The sequence below is a fragment of the Coenobita brevimanus genome, chromosome 106, assembly GCF_032717465.1.
Source record: "Coenobita brevimanus isolate Jiangsu-jjx chromosome 106, ASM3271746v2, whole genome shotgun sequence".
Taxonomy (NCBI): Eukaryota; Metazoa; Arthropoda; class Malacostraca; order Decapoda; family Coenobitidae; genus Coenobita; species Coenobita brevimanus.
The window spans coordinates 4,852,566-4,868,837 of NC_137059.1; the positions used below are offsets into that span (position 1 = coordinate 4,852,566).

Consider the following 16,272-nt stretch of genomic DNA (forward strand, 5'->3'; position numbering starts at 1 on the left):
CAATCCTCTTCCTTACTGAGTCTTGTTAATAAATCTGTGATTTCCACAGCAATTAGCCACAACAATACAGATAAATGGTGATGCAGCTGCTGTTATTCTGGCTATATTATTGACCATCAAAAAAGGTACTAAATGCTAAAACATTTGTGGAATCGCAAGTGGTTTGCCACGAAGAGGAATCGGTGCATTAATATAAACTGGTTGGAAAACTCAGAAATCACAAGGCAGGGGACTGAACTCAACAAACTCAACTATCTTTTTCTGTTGCCTTGGTGGCTTATCTTTGGGAAGACCCCTATGCTTTTTAAATTATTAAGGTATTAACTATAACATTGTACCCCTTCTGCTGGCAATGCCTGAGTTCTTACCCATTCCCCTGGTGGCTGTTCAAGGTTTAATTTTTTTGTTTTGTTTTTTAAGTAGAACTGAAGAGCCATATCTGATGCACGTATCTATGGCAATATTATGGTGCCCCCCAATTCAGTCTCTTCCAATCACTACCTATTGAAAGAGATGTGCCAATTCTGACTGACAACTCTGAAAACACACGGGGATGTATTTTCTGTATGCCTATATATGGGAAATGTAAGAGGTACAAAAGTGCAGGAAGTGCCTTGTGGAAGGTAAATGTACAGGTATATACCATCATGTGAAAGAACTGGGTTCACTGTCTTGATGTCTTTTCCCTCAGACCCACTGAACACTGCTAGCATTTTAAACAATAGGCCCAGAGACTTATTAGTAAATTTACAAGTTATGTATTGCATACAATGAAGAGATATTGTAATGAAACTGTGTAATAATGTTCACAAATACTGCACTTTATCTAAGCAATATGCACATCGAAGACAGTGTAATGCAGCTATTATATATATTTATATATATATATATATATATATATATATATATACATACACAGTATAGTCACTATTTTCGCGATATATACTCTCGCGAAATTTCGTTTCACGATGGCAAGGGAATGTTTTTTTCCTTGGAGTCTCGCAATTTTCCTACGATTTTCGTGAGCCCCCACATCTCCGCAGTCACTTTTTTTTAGCCACAGCCGCCGCCATATTTGTAATGTCGTATCCCGCACCACTTTGGGTTGTGATCTCACACTCACAGGACAATCTCTCGAGTCTTTAGTTCACGTGTTGTGTAACGTGTTTCACGATTACATAATGAGTGACCGCAGTGCCGAGGATTCAAGGAAGGGCAAGGGTACCCAGGAGTACCGTAAAGGTGTGAGTATGAAGAAATATTCTCTGGAAGAAAAGCGTGGTATACTAACCATGCTGGACAGTGACGCTAGAACATGTGATATCGTGAAGAAGTTGAAGTTTTAAGTACCCAGAATCAACAGTGCGTTCAATTAAAAAGTACCGTGATGCAGTGAGTGTCAGAGTGAATTTATTTTCCCGTTTCTAAACTGGACGTGCATTTAGTTCAACCTGTGAAAGAAACAGGTGGTAACTAACCACTGCTCCCAGCTTCGGAACTCATCTGCAAGCCCCATCAAGCAGTTCAGCCTAAGTGTCAATGTTAGTAAATTCTTTGTTCAGTAATATATTATATGTCTGATTATCTGTATGTAATTTATAGTAGGGGTATTGTGTCATTAATGGGTAGCTAAGGGGGAATGAGGTGGCTGACCCTGGAACCAATTACCACTTATTACTGTAAATGGAAAGTATACGCACAAATTTCGCAAGTTTAAGTTTCGCGCCGCAATTGTGGTACCAATTAGTCGCGAAAATAGTGACTGTACTGTGTATATATATATATACAAATATATTGTATTGCATACAATGATGAGATATTGTAATGAACCTGAGTAATAATGTTCACAAGTACTGTACTTTATCTAAGTAATATGCACATTGAAGACAGCGTAATGTAGCTATTATATATATATATATATATATATATATATGTATATACACAGTACACACAATATAATCTTGAATTTCAACGGAGGTCGGTTCTCCGACCCCCGTGCGAAATTTAAAACGTCGAAATTTAAATTGAACTTCTTATGAAGAAAATTAGCACAGTTCTGCGGCTGGCCAACCTTGACTTTTAAAACCTCCCTTTTTCACATACAAACCCAAGTTAATTCTGCGGCTGGCCAACCTTGACTTTTAAAACCTCCCTTTTTCACATACAAACCCAAGTTAATGCATAGAAATAATTAAATACAGCCTAAATAAGTACAGTATATTGGAACATATCCCTGACTTATAACAAAGACTGTTTGTACATGGAACCTAGAGCTCAAATGAGCAACAAAGGAAGGAAAGAAAGAATGCTTTTTGAGTAATATTATTCTATATAGTGAGAGAATGAAGGTACCGGTAATAAGTTCGAAAACATCAACATCACTAAAGGGAACTTAGTAATGTAGGAACAATAAGAAGGAGATGTACTGGTATAAGAACAACTTAAAAACCAGACTAGGACAGTGAAAGATTGTAATGATGCAGAAAGAAAAAAATGCCTTCCTAGTAACAAGAACAAGATTGACTGGCAACAAGAAAGGAAGAAAGGCTGGAAGTAATGCAAGAATGAGACAAAATACAAAAATCACAAAGATGCAAGAGTGATGGGTGAGGCTTACCAAAATCTGGAAGAAGTCATGGGTAAGGGCCTGCTGGACGGTGATGCGCTTAGCAGGATCCACCACCAGTAGCTTAGCAATAAGGTCCTTTGGGGCATCTGTGGCAGGGGCAAGGGTTAGTCAGCATCATAACTTGGTTTCCCATTGTTACATGAACTAGAAAACTCTAGACTAACAGCTGCGTACTTAAAGCTTATTTTGCGGACACGAAGGAACCACCATAATTTTGATAGTTATGTATGGCAGGCCAGTAACTGTTAGATGTGATCAGCTTGCACCCCACATTACAGAGCACAGTGAGCAATGATACATAAAGGTCTTCATCACATGCTTCAGAAGTTATCAAACAATGGGGACTGCCATTCCTTTGTCTTTCAAGTTTTCACAAAACAGATGAAAGAACCATATTCTCATGGAGTTAGAAGCTTCCCTAGAATGTTGCTGTTGCTACTAGTATATTTTCCCTTCCCTTTTTGCTATCTATGGATAATTACCTCCACCACTGAAGCTGACTGAGGTTAAGCGTTCACCAAAGTCTGTCTGTGTACACGATATATTAAAAGTTGTTGGATTTCACTAAAATTCAGTGAATGCGTGGGCAGTGAGTCAAGGAAGGACGGATTAGATTTCGAGGTGGATCCAGACCTGGATGCAGGAGATCATAAATTTTACTGGTATTGGTACAAGTATGTGCTCTCTGAAACTGTGTAACAGGGCAGACTCTATGTGAGACCGTAAGAGTATTCATCTGGTAGGAAAGAAACTGTAGCAGTAATCTTATCTTAAATGTCAGGACTGAGTAACCTAGTCCCTAGCCACCACACTCCTATTTATATGGGGCAAAAATGGGATTTGATGACGATGGCAATGCCAACAAAGGTGGTAGTGTGGTGTGGTGTGATGTGTGGTTGTCTGGTGGCAGTGTGATGGTGATTGTGGTGGTGGTGATTCATTTTTACTGGTGTTGGTAGTTACATATGTGCTCTCTGAGTGCTTTCCAGCTGAACAGTATTATTTTGGTTCTTCAATGCATCACCTCACCAGTCCCAGTTCCTATAACAATAAGGTATTTCATAAAGTGTGCCATGACCTCACCTGTGATATCCTCCCACTCAGGTGACTGGAAGGAGAATTTGCCCTCCATGATGTTGCGAATCATCACCATCTGCTTCCGGTGCCAGAAGGGTGGACATCCTACCAGCCTGCAATGGTCATGCACCTACTTCAGTTTATAAAGCCACACTAGCATCACTATATGACTAACTTGCAAATTATATTTATGTATGTATCCAATCAGATTGAGCTGATGAAGGTTTATATCCAAGGGGTGATTGGGGTTATTGCTCATGTAATGCCATTCAGGGATGAGTGAGGCTGGTCACTCTCATCGTAAATGTTAGGACCAAATTGCCTAGCCCCGGGCTGCTACGCTCCTCATGGGGCAATGTAGAACTGGATGATGGATGGATGGATGGATATTAATATATACATGCATGAATATTTATATACTGTATATCTGATATGTGCAACCATATAGCCAAACTATGGCACCTAGTGGTTTAGTGGGTAATTAAAGTGCTCCAACCAGATTAAGCCTGTGTCGGTTTATATCCAACGGGTGGCTGGGGTTTGCTGCTCACGTAATGCCACTGAGGAATGAGTGCGGCTAGTCACTCTTATCTTACGTGTCACAACCAACATGCCTGGCCCCAAGCTCCTATGCTCCTCGTGGGGCAACACAGGATTAGATGATGATGATGATATAATTCCAATACATATATAACTGTGTGTGTGTGTGTGTGTGTGTTTCTGATTTCTTATTCTTTATAAATTTCTGAAAATACATAGGTCTATCTGTCTGCTGAGACCAATATGGAACTGAAAAGGTTTGTGTCAATTAAAATTAAGTTTGTACAGTATGCATCAACCTAATATTCATAAACTGGTAAACTTATGTACTAAGCCAATATCAAATGGACTATGGCATATCTACTATTATCTTAGGTTAACAAAATATTACAATAAGAAAATACTTACAAAGTGTACATAATAACACCACACGCCCACCTGAAAGTAAACAATACATTAAAACACAGAATTATAACCTGGTCATAAAAGGGAGGGTAAAATTATCCTTGATAAATAGGTGTTATTACCAATTAGCATCAACTCAAAAATTAAATTATACATGCAGTTACTGGTAACAAAGTTCTGGTCCCATGGCTAAACCCATGGAACACTTGATGAAGTTAAACTCCTCAGTATGATGATAATTTTTCAGTTTAGTTATGCTACCTCCTTCTGGTGTTTTTATTCAGCTTAAGGGATGCTTTCTGAAATGAAAGTATGACACATAGCCTTAATCAAGATCTACATTTTCAGAGAGTTTTCCTACACTGAATAAAACCATCTGGTGGTAGTTTGGTGATAATGAAGGATAAAGCAATTGTTACAAAGTGATTAAGAGTGAATTAAAAGACAACACTCAAACTATTTCATTAAAACAGAACAATAAAACTATTTTACCACAAAAATTGTGAGAGGCACCAAGGGCATGCTAAATTACAGGTATGCAACGAGGTGTGTAACTAGATTAAATAACCACCATAACAGCAGGAGAGTACATGCACTGTGGTACTCATGACTTAAAGCAATTCACAAATTCAAAACAATGTCCAGGTCTCTATATAAGCTACATAAATGAAAACTAGAAAGCAATTAAAATCTCGTCATATTACAGTATTATCAAAAGTTCTTACCTCTCTTCTCCTCAAAAATGCAGTTTGTTGGTAGCCACATTTATGTTCCCATCCTTCTACTAAATCACCCACAACTTGCCAAACAATGGCAATTATCAGCATTAATTATCTCTCCATCCCTCCATCATTCACTCCCCCCCCCCCTTTTTTTTTGCCTCATCAGCAGTGTAGGAGCCTACTGTTAGGCTACTGACTCTTGACACTGAAAGCAAGGGTGACGAGCCTTACTTGGCCCTAACTGGCTTACATGAGCAATAAACTCCAACCGACCCTCAGATATAAACCCTCAGAGGCTTAATCCAGTTGCAGCGCATTAACTGCAAGGGTGGCCAGCCTTACTTGCCCCAGAGCGGCATTATGTGAGCAATAAACTCCAACCATCCCTTGGATATAAACCCAATGAGGCTTAATCAGGTTGGAGTGCATTAACTCACTAGATGCACAGGTGTTCTTTAGTTAAATGGTTACTACCCAATATGGTAAATGGTTGAATCAGTTTGGCTTGTCACTCAGTACAGAGTGACAACACTACACTGAAGGCAACACTACACTGAGTGAGTGGATGGTAGATGCCCCACTGTGTTACACCAAGCTACTTCATTATGGGAGACATCATTGGGAATACAAATAGTAACAGATAACGGCCAGTCCCATATTACCCACTTTGAGGTGTAGGGGACCAAGGGTAGCTACAGTAGTCCAGTACATTTAAGAACAGATGATCTGCTTACTTCCCTTCATGGCACTACAGTACATGACTACAAAACCTCCAGTCACTTGCTGCAGCTTGCACCTATGCAAGGCCATCATTGACCAAGGTGTTCTAACTACAGTACTAGGGTTCCAGGCACCTTTGGCCATTATACTAGTGTATATTAGGACAGGATGTATGGCTCCTCTATTTTCAGCATAATTCTCTTGCACCTACTTTCATTATCTTCTATCATCACCTATATAGTCTTCTCTCCCACATCATACCAATTTATCTATGTTTTTGTATGTAAATCCATAAACATCTTAAAAAAGAAAAAAAAAGTATCAAACTGCATTTTTGACAGTCTACAATGAAGGTTCTTTATCCAGTAAGCTTCAGTCCAGAACCTGGTTGTGACCAAGACATAGTCAATGAATCAGATGGACATGAGTTTCACAAAAACTGTCAGTGAACCAATACATGGCAGTGTTAATTCCTTATCTTCAATTTGTCATCACAAAACTTTACCTCTCTCTGTCCTCCAACACAATTTCTAATCACTATAATCATATTTATCCTATATCTCAATATGTGACTCAGTAGACTCGAATAAAAATTACTGAATTACAAAAATAGTGAAAACTGATTTAAATATAACTTCTCAACTCCTAAAACAGACATGGCACAAACCTGATTAAGTGAGGAATAATGTTTGAACTTAGTTTCACCTATCATTCTAAGCTTCCCACTTTTTTTCTCTCTCTCTCTTGCAACTCTTCATCAATTTCCCATGGCTTGTTCCTTCTCTCTTTTTAACCAGTTCAACCCAATGGCATAATATTACATTTACTCTTGTTGCTCCTGGATGATTCTATTCAGCACAACCGTGCAGCCTACACTCGATATATTTTCTTCTGATGGAGCCAAGTCATCCCCAGCTTACATATTATGTTGTGAAAAATCTGACGAGCACTAGTCATGAAGTAGGAATGAATCTCCTTGGTTACTAATCAAATCAACACTTCAGGCTGATTACACTTATTCACTAGTTGAGATGAGAGGGATTAGGGATCTTAGTCAGGTTCAATGTGCTATAGTAGTAGTTTAATGTGCTATGGTAGTGGGTTAAAGAAAGTTATACTGGAAAGTTAATTTCAACTTGAAAACTGATCTTACGATGAATAAAATTGTCTGAACAGGGCAATATCAAAATATTGTGTATGTCATCAAACAGAGGCAGTTAATGTTATTACTGTTCTTATAGTGATCCCTTCAGGTACAGGCATGCTTTTTTCAATGTTCGGAGTCTGTCCAAAAAGGAACTAAACTTTTAAAACAGCACCCCATCTAGCCAGCCAAGCATGATCCCAGCACTGTGTAGTGTCAACTCTAAGCTTTAGTCTTACACTCGCCAAATCACGCCACGTCATTCAGTCATCAAGGTACACGTGCTTGAGTTAACGTGTTTAGTGTACTCAGTGATTTGCTGCAGGTTGAACGATGAAGGATCTTGCAGAGCAATGTATTTGCATGAAATTGTTTCAAATTGGGAAAAACTTTTATGGCGACTTTTTAATGCTGCAACACATTTATGGGGAGGACTGTTTGATCCATATGCAATGTCACATGTGATTCCAGTGATTAAAATCGGGCAGAACATCCGACGAAAATGACCCCAAATCTAGATGGCCTTCCACATCAACAGACGACACTCACGTCGAGATAGTGCGTGCTGTGATCACATAATGAATACATTAATAAAGGCTCTACCTAAACCTTCTACTATGAAAAGTCTGTCAAAAGCTAAATAAAATCACCAGGTAGATACACAAAGAAAATTAAAGTTACATTCCTGTAAAATTCAGCATTGTACACTAGCTCATGATTTTCAGCCACTCAATGCGAGACAAGTTCTAGTGAAGCAGTAGCTAGACACTTACCTTTATGGCAACTGTGTATGAAAGAGGGTGAGGTTGGGAGGAGGAGGAATACGAGCCAACAGCTCTCCCTAGTCCTCCTCCTCCCAGAACCCTACCCCTCTTACACAGTTACCATATAGGTGAGTGTCTGACTACTGCTTTGATAAAACATGTCTCTCTCAGAGGTTCAAACTGTGGGCAAGTGTATAACAAAGAACTATTGTATAGCACTGAACTTTTCTCAAGTGTACAGCATCAGGCCAGAAGATTAATAGCCAAAAAGGACATAAACAGGTGACAAAAAGAGGATTTCCAGTGTAAGTATGTGGAATACAGAGCAGGTGAACACAAATCTAAGTTCATGATACAGATAATGTAAAGTAAATGAGATGTCCTCCAGTGAAAGAGCCTGACACACCAAGAGTTAAGCTTTACTCTTGTTACAACAAGATGATTTTGTTCTGTTTGGGAGAGTAATCTGGTAGTGAAGGCATGAATGAACACATAACTAAACTCTCCAATTTGAAAAGACTATCCTAGGCTGACCAAAATGATGTGGCAGAGACAGCAAGGATTAAACAATCTTTCTTGCTGGGACCTTTCGATGGGGGACATCTCAAATAATCCTCTTGTGATGGCACATTATGGCCCAATTCCACTCACACACATTAATGACTTACCATTTGTAGGATGGAGCACTTTCTAGATTCTTACACCAGAAAAGAAAATACCAGAAAATAAGTTCATGATGGAGAAAATGTACAGTATATAATCTCTGATCACCACAAAATATACCACTAACACCATTCAGAAGTTCCAATTCCATTCACACAACTCACAGCGTTGCATTCTTTAGGATACAGCTTTCCAGCTTCACACATCATGCAGGAAGATTTCAAAATCCACTGCATGAAGAAGTGAGGAATGGGAGAATGGGAGATGGAAATTTAACCCATTTAACCTGTTAACTGCTCTTTACAGCCTGGGCTGTTCCGAGTGCGACTGCTCAATACAGCCCTGGCTGCGCAGGCGAATTTCGAATATAGTGCCATGGTGACCAAGGCCAACCCGCGCAAGCATGTCTGAGCCTTCAAAACCGAAACCAAAACCGAAAAAGAAAAAGAAAACAAAAACCATACATTCCAATAGGGAATCAGACACTTCGATGTTTATCCATGGCTTTACCAAGGTAAATATTGAGCTAATATATCGTTACTATATACTCTGGCATGTGTTCTCTCAATTCCTAAGACAAAATTTGGCCTTTGGAAAATTTCATTTTTACTCCTACAGTATGTCTGCGCACCACGGACACCTCCAAAAAAAATGCCATGTGCAGTTAACGGGTTAATCCAGTGACATATAGTACAGCATTTTATTGTCTTCTTCCTATCATCAGACAATTTTACTCAGCTTCTGGGAGACCTATAATACTGAAGGGATTAATGATGGCAACATCTAAACTCTCCAGTCTGAAAAGTCTCTCTAAATCAGAATAACATTATCTGATGGTGGCAAGATGTAAATAACATATTCTACCCTTAAAAAAAAAAAAAAAAAAAAAAAAAAAAAAAAAAAAAAAAGTCAATCAGTGGTAAATGGACATCTAAGTGAATGGTTCATGATCGATGTGGACGTGCAACAAGGTTGTGTGACGTCCCCATGGTTGTTCAATATATATATATATATATATATATATACAGTATATATATTGTTACGCTGTCCGCCTGTCCGTTCCCACGGGTGCAGCCGTTACAGCTGGGCTAGGGGATTATGCAGTATCCGTGTCATTTGCGGAGTTTAAATTAGTGAGTGTTACAAGTTCTTTTGTTTCTTTCGTTCCTGCCACTGAGGGCAATTTTATTTAATACCGTGCTGAGAATGCATCTGATTATTTTGATTGTGTTATGTGAGCTACCAGTATATTTAATGATGTTTTGCTTGCATTAGAAGTACCAATTCATTGTAGAGAGAGAGGGGCACGAATTTAAGTTCCTTGTTAATTAATCAGATTCATGCGTTCGCGCTTGGCTGCGCGCGGGCCTGGCATCAGGGCAGTGTCTTCCCAACCAGCTTCAGTATCGGGTGTTGGTACACTCTCTTTCTCCCCAGTCATTTTTGTGCCGAGCTGGCGTTTTCGTTTTCATTTATTTTATTCTTTTGTTTGCTGACTGAGTTACTATCAAAGTACAGAGTGTTGCGTAATTAAGTAATAATCTTCCGTTGCGCAGTTTTTCTCTAGTTTACGGAGTGTGAGTGCCGGGGTCTGCATTATTTTCAAAATGCAGTGGAGGCTGATCATCTAAAACTACCTTGTTGTCTTTTTGTAATAGCCCCGGGCTGGTGCTACCGTAACAGTGGCGACCTCGCCAGGATATCCCAACAGTGCCTTCTTCTTGCTAGGATATCGTTACCTTGGCGTTCTCTGTGCTTTGAGGTGAAGTAGATGAGTGTGAAGTTTCTCAGTCAGCATTAGTATTTCATTATTCAGTACTGCCATTGAACTGTCGCCATGGAGTCACGCGTGTCTACACCAGATCGCGTACGTGCTGAGTCACCTGTGGATATGGAAAATATGGAACAACAAGAGGCACATAGCAAAGGTACTCCCCGTGTGAGCCCTGAGTTTAACTATGGTGCTGAGCTGCCTCGTTTCGCTACCCCACCATTACCATCTATGATGCCGCCAAGCCAGTTTAGAGCAGTTCCCCCAGGTATGGCTAGTGCTTTCCCTGGAGTTGTTCATTCCACTCCCATATACCCTGGAGTCTTGTCACCGGAGGCTCGGATGCAGTTGGAGTTGAAAAAGTTGGAGATGGAAATGCAGCGTGCAAAAGAAGAGAGGGAGATGCAGCGTGCAAAAGAGAAAGATGAGATGGAGATGCAGCGTGAAAAAATGCGATTTGAGCTGGAGAAGACTCGCTTGGAGGTGACTGCTAACAGACCTACTTCAGATACCCAAACCTCAGGCTGTGCAAAGGATAGGGCGAGTTGGCTCTCAAGGAGTCTAAAATTAGTGCCAGCATTTGATGAGTTGAAGGTGACAGAATGGTTTGTCAGGTTTGAAAAGAAGGCTAGGGAGTTTGAGTGGCCCAGGCAGTGCTGGGTGGGCTTGGTATCTAATGTGCTGAAGGGAAAAGCTTTGGAAGCGTATAATAGGTTGAGCCCTGAGGATGTAGATGATTATGATGAATTTAAAGCAGCCATTCTGAAGGCATATGAACTTAGACCAGAGGCTTATCGGTTGTTGTTCCGTGGTGCTCGGAAAAGACCTGCTGACACCTATATGGCCTACGCCAGGTATCTGGAGGAGAGGTTAGACGAGTGGTTGCTGAGTGAGAGCGCCACTTCGTATAACGAGGTGCGTGAACTGCTTTTGATGGAACATTTTACCAACATGGCTGACAAAGAAATTGGTGTTAAAATTAGGGAGAAGAGATTTAAGACCTTGAAGGAAGCAGCGACGTGGGCTGATGACCGGGTGTTGGCCTTGCGGAGTATGGGGGTCAAGTATGCTAATTTTCAGCATTCCAGGGAGAGGACTGTGAGTGGCCCTGCCTGGGATAAATCTCCCGTGAATCAGTCTAAGGGAAGTACAGAGGAGAAAAGGAATTCTGGGAGAAAGAGCCCCGTATCCAGTTCGAAGCTACTTTGTTACTTTTGCAAACAGAGTGGGCACATCAAGCCTAACTGCCCTAAGTGGAAGGCCTCCCAAAATGCCAAACCAGTGGCACTAATTGTAGGTTCGAGTCAGGTGAACGAGAGGAGTTGGGAGAGTGGTAACGGTGAGGGAGAAGTCTGTGGAAAGCTGGAGTGCGGCCGGCTGTGCTCGCTGCCAGCTCAGGCTGAAAAAGTTACCCAACATGCTACGCCACCTCCGGATGAACTGCCTAAGAAATCGTCCCTAGACTGGTGTAAACCTTTTATGTGTCACGGCACAGTGAAAATTCATGGGATCAGTTATCCAGTTACTGTGGTTCGTGATACCTGTGCACAACAGTCTGTGTGCAGAAACGTGACTGGAGGGCCTGTAAACTCAGGGAAGTATGTGCTGTGTAGAGGCATGAACTCAGATGAATACTATGATTATGTTCATGTGGAACTCGATTGCCCCATTGTTCAGGCTGCAGGTCAAGTAGCTGTTGCTGATGTAATGCCAGCAGAGGGGGTTGATTTTCTGCTGGGGAACGACCTGGCTGGGGAGAAAGTATTTCCATCTCTTCCCCCACCAGTTGTTGTGGCAGAGAAGTGTTTTGACGCCCCAGAAATTGGTATTGAAGGTGATGCAGAAGTGGAAGCCATGTTCCCGGTCTGTGCAATTACAAGATCTATGGCACAGGTTGCAGCCTGGGAGGAAGAACTGGCGAAGTCACAGGTTCTTGGGGTCGACTGTGATGAGGCAGGGCCACCAATGGAGGAACCTAGTGAGCAGGGTGTTGCTGTGGTGGGTGAGGAGAGTGGGAATGCATGCATGGGCGCCGCCCCACTTCCCACTCAGGACACTAGAGGTGGTGCTGAGTGTGTCTGTGTGGAGACTGAACCCAGCCCACAGACTGAATTAGAAGAATTTCAGGACGCTGGGGTCGACTGCGTGGATGCAGGACCACCGTCAAACGCGCCTGAGGAACAGAGTGTCACTGTTGAGGGTAGAGGTGATGATGATGTCAGTGTGGAGTCTGACATTCCTACCCCTGTCGAGTGTACTAGAGGTGGCACTGAGATTGATCGCCCTTCGCAATCCAGTGTCCCGACCAGTCCCTTATCTCAGTCCTCAGTAGAGCTGGCGGGTGTTGGGCCAGCAGAATTGAGGGTGAAGCAACAGGAGGATGTAACATTAAAGCCCTTGTTTGCTCGAGTAGGGGAAGAAAGAAGTATGGAGTGTGGTAAGGAGGAGTTCCTGATTAAAGATAATGTTTTACATCGCCGATGGACGCCCACTGGCGCCACAGTGGATGGAGGAGTTGGTGAGTTAGTGCAGGTGGTGGTGCCTGTGCAGTATAGGGTGCCATTAATACAGTTAGCACATGAGGGACCTTTAGCAGGTCACTTGGGAAACAGAAATACAGTGCAGCACTTAAGATATAACTTTTGGTGGCCAAGTATGCCGGGACAAGTTGCTGCGTACATCAAGAGCTGTCACACGTGTCAGATAGTGGGCAAGCCTAATCAAGTTCTTCCTGTGGCCTCTTTGACTCCCATTCCTGCAGTTGAACCTCCGTTTACCCGGGTAATCATTGATATCGTGGGCCCTTTACCTCCTACTTCTGCTGGAAACAAGTATTTGTTAACCATAATGGATGTTACAACGCGATACCCAGAGGCTATACCAATCAGAAGCATGCAGGCGAAGTCAGTAGTCAAGCAACTTATCCTGTTCTTTACTCATTTTGGCCTGCCCAAGGAGTTGCAGTCAGACCATGGAGTAAATTTTACATCTAATTTGTTTAAGCAGACAATGACAGAGTTGGGCATCAAACACACTTTGTCCAGTGCCTACCATCCGCAGTCACAAGGTGCCCTGGAGAGGCATCATCAGACCTTAAAAACAATGCTGTGCACCTTCTGCTATGATAGTAGAAAGGATTGGGACCTAGTGGTACCCTTTGTTATGTTTGCAGTGAGAGAGGTACCAACTGAGTCATTAGGGTTTTCACCCAATGAGTTAGTGTTTGGGCACAGAGTCCGTGGTCCCTTGGATGTGGTGCGAGAGGCCTGGAGTAACAACAAATCTGGCAACCAGGAATCCATGCTTGACTATGTCTGCCGCACTCGGGAGAGACTGCATTGCGCTTTAGAGCTTGCCCGTGACCATCTAATCGGGGCTCAAGCGAAAATGAAGGCTCATTACGATAAGAAGGTTAGAAGTCGTGAGTTTAAGCAAGGAGATGAAGTTTTGGCACTGCTGCCCATGCAAGGAAAACCTCTGGCGGCTAGATTCAGTGGTCCTTATATTGTGAAGAAGAGAGTTGGGGAACTTGACTATCTAATTGTTACCCCAGATAGGCGGAAGAGTACTCAGTTGTGCCACGTTAATATGTTGAAGCCATACTACCGCCCAGTTGATTCTCATTGTGGGATGACTGCTGATGTCTCTCACCTGGGATGTGAAGGACGGGGAAGGGAGGACATGGCATCGAAGGAACGTGCTGTGGAGGGAGCTGTTGGTGCCGGTGATGTGAGTAGTGGACCAGGGTTACAGCCACAGTCCCTAGAAGGAGACTTTGGAGTGGACGTTGAGGGAACCAGGGATAAGAGCGCTCCTGTAGTTTTGGCGGTTGGTAGTGAGTTGGAGGAGCAGGAGGAAGTGCTTAGTCGTGGTGAGATGTTACCAGCTGACCTATGGGAGGGCAATGGTTATGCAGCTCTGGTGGAGAAATTGCGACACCTTGATCCAGTAAAGCAAGAAGAGCTGTGCAACAGATTATGGAAACATCCGAAAGTTTTTGGAGATTCACCGGGATTGACAACTTGGGCTACTCATGACATTGACGTTGGGGATAGTAAGCCTGTAAAATTAGCTCCCTACCGCATCAACCCTATCAGACAGAAAGCTCTCGATAATGAGATCAAGTATATGTTGGACCATGGATTGATCAAAAGGAGTTTCAGTGAGTGGAGTTCACCAGTTACCTTGCAGCCGAAGCCAGATGGGAAGGTTAGGTTGTGTGTGGACTTCCGGAAGGTTAACTCACTGTCTAAGACCGATGCATATCCCTTGCCTCGGGTCGATGACTCCGTGGACAAGGTGGGAAATGCCACTTATATCACCAAACTTGACTTAGTAAAAGGATACTGGCAGGTCCCGCTGACGGAACAGGCTAAACAAGTGGCTAGCTTTGTTGTCAGTGGTGCAGTATATCAGTGCCAGGTGATGCCTTATGGACTGAAGAATGCTCCAGCCACTTTCCAGAGGCTTATGGATAAAGTGGTGGATGGCATACCTAATTGTGTTGTTTACATCGATGATGTCATTGTGTATGACACCAAGTGGGAGGAGCACCTTGATCATGTGGAAATGCTCATTAAGCGGTTGGAGGAAGCTGGCTTAGTAGTCAACTTGGACAAGTGCAAGTTCGTACGTGCTAAGGTCCAGTACCTTGGATTTGTTGTAGGACATGGGCAAGTGGCTCCACCTCGGGCTAAGGTGGATGCCATTTCCAACTTTGCAGCACCCCAGTGTCGCTGTGCCCTCCAGCGATTTTTGGGCATGATCGGCTATTACAGAAGATTTATTGGGAATTACTCCACAGTGCTTGCCCCTCTTACTGACTTATTGCGCAAGGATAAGAAGTGGCAGTGGACAGCCGAGTGTGAGCAAGCTTTTACTACTGTTAAGTCTCTGCTGTGCCACCACCCTATATTGCGTGCACCAGATTTTGACAAATCTTTTGTGCTGGCAGTTGATGCTAGCCGAGTAGGGGTAGGAGCAGTGTTGATGCAGCCGGATGAGGGCCAGGTTGAACATCCCATATCATACTTCTCAAAGAAGTTTAATAGAGCTCAGAAGAACTATTCCGTCATAGAGCAGGAGTTATTAGCGATTATCCTGGCCCTGCAACACTTTGCTGTCTACCTGCCCCCTTTTGGCCCTGTGATCAAGATTTATTCAGACCATCATCCCCTGCAGTTTTTGAACAAGTTTAAATTTAAGAACCAGCGTTTGACCCGCTGGAGTTTGCTTTTGCAAGAGTACAATTTAGAAGTTAGGCATATTAAAGGGATTGATAACGTAATTGCTGATTGTTTATCCAGGGAGGGGTCAGGGTCTTGATTCGAAAATTTTGATCCAGGGCTCAAAATTTTCCCTTGGGGAAGGGCGTGTTACACTGTCCGCCTGTCCGTTCCCACGGGTGCAGCCGTTACAGCTGGGCTAGGGGATTATGCAGTATCCATGTCATTCGCGGAGTTTAAATTAGCGAGTGTTACAAGTTCTTTTGTTTCTTTCGTTCCTGCCACTGAGGGCAATTTTATTTAATACCGTGCTGAGAATGCATTTGATTATTTTGATTGTGTTATGTGAGCTACCAGTATATTTAATGATGTTTTGCTTGCATTAGAAGTACCAGTTCATTGTAGAGAGAGAGGGGCACGAATTTAAGTTCCTTGTTAATTAATCTGATTCATGCGTTCGCGCTTGGCTGCGCGCGGGCCTGGCATCAGGGCAGTGTCTTCCCAACCAGCTTCAGTATCGGGTGTTGGTACACTCTCTTTCTCCCCAGTCATTTTTGTGCCGAGCTGGCATTTTCATTTAAGCTCATTTTTATTTCTTTTGTTTGCTGACTA

At 42.5% G+C, this 16,272-nt stretch overlaps 1 protein-coding gene across 1 annotated transcript in view; it reads right to left on the minus strand.

Annotated features, from left to right (window-relative positions):
• Positions 1-1,473: 1,473 nt before the first annotated feature.
• PhKgamma (phosphorylase kinase gamma) overlaps positions 1,474-16,272 on the minus strand; it is a 43,656-nt gene continuing 28,857 nt past the window's right edge. Inside the window, exons 7-10 of the mRNA XM_080285459.1 lie at positions 4,655-4,684; positions 3,713-3,819; positions 2,618-2,715; positions 1,474-1,503 (exon numbers count right to left, since the gene is read on the minus strand). Coding sequence (XP_080141585.1) covers positions 1,474-1,503; positions 2,618-2,715; positions 3,713-3,819; positions 4,655-4,684 — 265 coding nt within the window. The remainder of the gene's footprint in view (positions 1,504-2,617; positions 2,716-3,712; positions 3,820-4,654; positions 4,685-16,272) is intronic.